The following is a 5,273-nucleotide window of genomic DNA, read 5'->3' as shown; positions in this document are numbered from 1 at the left end:
TACTCTTATATCTCAGGAAAATGTACATAGAAGGGTACAAAAAAGCCACAAAAAAAGGGGTAAGGAATCAAAACAGAAACAGTGTGAACAACCCCAAGACTATGAAATCATGCATGGAAGATTGCAATGACAAGTGGTAAAGTAGCTATAGCCGTTTCAAACAAACTCACATGACATGTTACACACGTTTGATGTCTATTAGTTCAGTGACCTCACTCATCACTTTACCTCATTCATTTCACCTATATATGTTTATTGTTCTTTCTTCTTGCCCCAATTCTAGGTTTGTATCTCTGTTCACATTGTTTCATTCACTTTTCAGGTATGTTCTGTGAAGATCAAATTTTTACCCCAGCAACTTCAATCTGAAATGTTATGTCCCTTGCTATTTAATTATTTGATTGTTATAAGTTCATTATTTGGATTTTCTTTTTTTAATTGATATGTTTCTAAAAAATTAAGGATGTTTTCGAGATCTTGATTGGCATACATAATTAATTTGGTAAGAATTTATCAAGATTCAGATGTACTTGTTTTAGAATGGATTTAATTTGTGGGGCTATATGAAACCTAAATATATGAATATCTAAACTCGAGAAATTGGATTAAGTTTACGCATTTGTTTTTTCATCCTATGTTAGTTTCAATAATTAGCTTCTTTTTTTGTCCAAATTGAGAAAATGCATGTCTTACAATTTTTTTTTGTGGATATTTTTATCTTTGCAATAATAAAAATTCCTTCAATGAACATCTGTAAAAACTCTTGATTTTAGGCTTCAATCAATTAATTAAATAAATTACTTTTATTTTGAAGAAACTTTCCAATTATGTCTCTATCTTGATTTTTCTGATAAGCATAAGTCCAAAAAAAGTTTAATTAGCTAAGAACTTCTTTAATTATTGATGATATTTGGAATCCTTTTTAAATTCCACAAGTGTAGCCAGTTCAAATGTATTGGATAAAATTTACTTTCAACCATTTTTGTTCTTAGAAGTTCTACCCTTAACAATTTTTCCCTAAATGGGGATAAAATTTTACAGGCATTAATTGTCGATTGATTTTACTTCACAAGTTAAAGGAATTCCGACTTTATTTTTAATTTTGCGTTTCACGGGTGCTCAATGCTCCTCTTGAATATTTTTTTTTATATGTATACTCTTATTTTATAGTATAAAATTGGTAGACTATTAATTATATTAAAATTTTTGGGGTTTGACAAATAAGTATTTACCGGTGGCGAACTTAACTAATTTTTCTCTAGAAACTAAGCTTGAAAACATTCATGTAATTTATATATGGTCACACAGTTGCTACATTATCTATATCTACATTATCTTTCCCTTATTGATTACTCATTTGTTTGATCAACTGTCTTGAATATGCATCAACACTAACCCCTTCATCTATCCCAAGTTTAGTTTCAATTCAAGAATACTCAGAGATGAGTTCTTCTGAGAATAAGGGAAAGAAGGACAAGCAAATACTTGTATATCAGAGAAGAAACAAAGGAACTGTTTCTGAGAAAAAAACATTACCCCACCCCACTGAAGACATTTCTGTACCATCAGAAGGTTTTGGTAACTATGAAGGCAAGGTGAATCGAGAGGTAGGAGAAGATGGAGTAAGCATTACTTTATCTCTCTCTCTCTCTCTATGTTGTGACATGTGAGAAATTTTAATCATTTATATATGTTTTTTTCTCTCTTTTTATTTTCTTCCAAATAATATAGGTTTAATTTATGTGAATTATCATGATTTTATACCAAAATTCATAAACAATTTGAATTTATACATGCATGCCCCTTTCTATTATGTTTTTACTCAATGGTGTAAGAATCCTGAATTATGCATAATTAAGGGCAACAGACGGATGCAACAAGTATGACATAACTAGAGGATGAGGTATAGTTTTTATTACAGGTTGACCAACAAATTTTTTTTAAGTAAAGAAAATTTGTTCTAATTGGAGAGAGAATTTAGTTATTACTTTTATCTAAGATAGTGTTTTGTTTGATAGATGCCGGGAGAAAATTTAATGTATTGATATTGTGTATGACTTGAAAGGATTGTGTAACCTCTATTACAGCAAAATATACTTAAATTAATAAAGAATTCTTTATTAATTTAAGTATATTTTTTTGCTGTAATAAAAAAAAAAAAACACCTTTCGAATGTTTACATGTTTGAAATACAAAATTTGCATGATTAATTTTGTTTAAACAACATTATGATATACTTCTTTTTTTTCCTACACTATTCATATTTAGTTAATTTATTTTCTTTTTACTTTTGAAAATATGAAAAAATAATAGACGAGACGCTTACTTCCTGACATAAGTTCCTACCCAGCTCCTATCTTGTTAGCTTTCAGTTCATAGTATCTTTTTTATATTGCGTCATTTTAAGGATGCATAAATTTAAAAATTCTAGTAATTTAATTTGTGATTTTTGTTTCCATGTTATTCCTTAGATCATGACTCAAAGGTTATTCCTTTATTGTACAACTTCCTCTGCAGTCTCTCATTATTGGAGCCAAAAATTGTGTTTATACCAACACACACATTACTATAACTCTCCTTGTACCATAGAGGTCCTAGAATATTGCTTGTAAACAAGAAATAAGATTTGCCTTCTTTTTAATTGTCACTGTTATCCACCATGCAAGTTCCATTTTTTTTTTATGCAAATGAGAATATGTCCTGGCAGTAGTGTGCACTTTTGCTGGAATTTCTTCCATGTTAATTCAACAGCATAGTTCCAATATAGTGTCTTCATTAATCATTCTGGAAGAAGTCACACCCAACCCCTAAAAATTCCATTCTAGAAACCTTTCTTAGTGAATGAGGGAGAGGGAAAGAGTTTTTGTACTTGTCTTTTAGAGAATCATCGAGTGTTGTCGTTCTATCATGTTTTGAGAGAATGGAAAGATATAAGTACATGAGAGAGTAGGATTTTTTGAGTGATCTTCTAAAACACATTAATTTATAATTTTATTTTCATTGTGGAGATTTTTTTGTTGAACTAGATAATTTTTCTTTCTTTCTCATATTAAGAATGTTTCCCACGTGATAATTATGGCGTTATTTTACTTCTCTTTGCATTTATTTTTGCTTTCTGGTGCTTACTTTTTCACAAAAGGAAGAGTTTGGTCTGTTATTTCCTATAATAGCATTTGCTATCAATCAGCCACGTTACTATTGTGACCAAATTTTGTACACCTAGATGTGCCATTAACATTCTTCTAGATGAGCTTGAAATAATATTTGTCACTATCTTCTGAAAATTGACCCAAACCTTCACAACCATTCCCATATGTTTTCTACATTTGGAAAATTAATCAGAAAGCTTCACAAGTACCATGGCTAGCGCCTTTGATCACTCCTTTGTTACCAAATCTCCTACTAAAACTCATGTTGGATGCTTTGTCAGAGTCAAAATTTTAAGCTTACACCGACGATAATGTCATTGATCTATATCTTATGTAGACGCTCCTAGAATAGTTCAATTAATAGAAATTTATAGGTCAAGTTTAGTTCATGGAGATTTTCCTAGGGTTTGAATATGGATTTCTAAGATTTTGTTTCGAGGGTGAAAATGTTCCCCATTATAGAATGTACACTATTTGATGTCTCTAACTCTAAGACCATATTCAATTCAGTTAAGTTTAACAAAAACATCTTGAGTCATGGAAGTGAGGGTTCATATGGGGTGAGAACAAATAAAAGAATATTGGGAGGAATTTATTTTGAAGGGGCAAGTTCATTAGTGCTACCTAGAAGGGGAATTTGAAACTTCATAAAATTTAACTTCCTATGTTGAAATTTCCTAGGAGGGCAAGTTCATTGACATTCTTCCAAAATGCCATATATGGGGTGGTATAATGAGCGTAACTTAGCTTATAAGTAGAAAATTAACAATTAGTCTTTAAGTTATTTTGATATAGTATTTTGCTCCATGTGTGAGAAAAGGTGTAATTTCTAAAATTTATGAAATGAAGTATTAAATAGTTTTCAAATTTTTTTTAAAATTTAATCTATGCATTAAAATCTTTAAATTCAATGGTTGGATCATTTAAATTTGAATAAAATATGAATTATTGAACAGAGTAAGTTTAGATAGACTTACTCCTAGAGTAAACGGACTCTCTCTCTCTCTCTATATATATATATATATTCTCTGCTGCAAAAGTTATGAACTCATTGTATGAGAAGTTAAATTGAATGTGTTAAGAAAGACCTGATGCCTGAAATTGATATTATTTTAGTAAGCACTAGACACTAGATTTATAGTGTTTATCAATTTAATATATTTAGCATCACAATTTCATATATATATGTTGCTGACATTAAAATCTTGCATCTTTTTTTAGAGTTATTATGAGTGTGAAATTTGTTTTGATGGCGGAGACTTGCTCTGCTGTGATACTTGTCCTCGTGCTTATCACCTTAAGTGTCTCTCTTTAGAGGTATGCTTATATGATTTTCTTTGAAATTAATTTGTTATTTTGTGCAATTGATCCATATTATTATGGTATTGTCACATATTTTTTGTTTTACTTGAAGTCTGTTCCCGAAGGACAATGGCAATGCTCACAATGTGTGCTTGCTAGTAGTTCAAAACCCAAAGACAAGAAATTGAAGCGCATGAAAGTAAAACACAAGAAGAAAGTGAAGCATGAGAAGAATGAGTAGATATCAAAATAAGCCATTCTATATTATGAGGTATGATGAACAATTAGAGCCTCTAGATCTCAATATATAGTTCTACCATTGATAATTAAATTTAATTTTTTTTGTTACCTTTTATTTGGTGATAAATATACAAAATCAACCCCTATGTTGAGTTTTATTTGTATATACATTCATGGCTATCGGAAATTTGATATGACTATATATGAATTTGTTACACATGTGCGGTACTTATTTGAAGATATATGTTACAACTTTTAATAATGACATTAAAGTTAGCTTTTAAACTTTAGGATACATGTTGGATCTTAACAAATTACTTAAAAGACAAAAATAATGATCTTAAAGTTAGTTTTTTGTTCCATTCAAAAGACAAAAATAATCATTTTAAACTTTTTATCGATAAAAATTGAAGAAAAAATTTATAATAACTAAAATCAAAACTAATTCATTTTATTAAAGTTAAGAGCATATTTAAGCCTAACTTTTAATTTCTCATGATTAATCTGTTTAGCTCATTTAATTACCAAGATATATATATATATATATATATATATATATATATATATATATATATAAACATT

General features: G+C 29.2%; 1 protein-coding gene across 1 annotated transcript; it reads left to right on the top strand.

The window, feature by feature from the left end:
• The first annotated feature begins 244 nt into the window (after positions 1-244).
• Positions 245-4,852, top strand: LOC109792695 (uncharacterized). The gene is made up of 4 exons (XM_083062864.1): positions 245-322; positions 1,420-1,622; positions 4,371-4,466; positions 4,564-4,852. The coding sequence occupies exons 2-4, from the start codon at positions 1,443-1,445 to the stop codon at positions 4,690-4,692; spliced, it is 405 nt and encodes a 134-aa protein (XP_082918990.1). The 5' UTR covers positions 245-322; positions 1,420-1,442; the 3' UTR covers positions 4,693-4,852.
• The last annotated feature ends 421 nt before the right edge of the window (positions 4,853-5,273 follow it).

This window comes from Cajanus cajan, chromosome 8 (assembly GCF_000230855.2).
Source record: "Cajanus cajan strain Asha chromosome 8, NIPB_CcT2T_4, whole genome shotgun sequence".
In the NCBI taxonomy this organism is placed as follows: domain Eukaryota; kingdom Viridiplantae; phylum Streptophyta; class Magnoliopsida; order Fabales; family Fabaceae; genus Cajanus; species Cajanus cajan.
The sequence above is the reverse complement of the archived record's forward strand: the minus strand, read 5'-3'. Positions and strand labels throughout refer to the sequence as shown.

Excerpts from the sequence above, each read along its gene's own strand:
- LOC109792695 (XM_083062864.1), top strand. The coding sequence starts at position 1,443 with ATGAGTTCTTCTGAGAATAAGGGAAAGAAGGACAAGCAAATACTTGTA. Across the intron at positions 1,623-4,370 it reads GAGAGGTAGGAGAAGATGGA|AGTTATTATGAGTGTGAAAT; the intron begins GTAAGCATTACT and ends ATCTTTTTTTAG. Across the intron at positions 4,467-4,563 it reads TTAAGTGTCTCTCTTTAGAG|TCTGTTCCCGAAGGACAATG; the intron begins GTATGCTTATAT and ends TTTTACTTGAAG.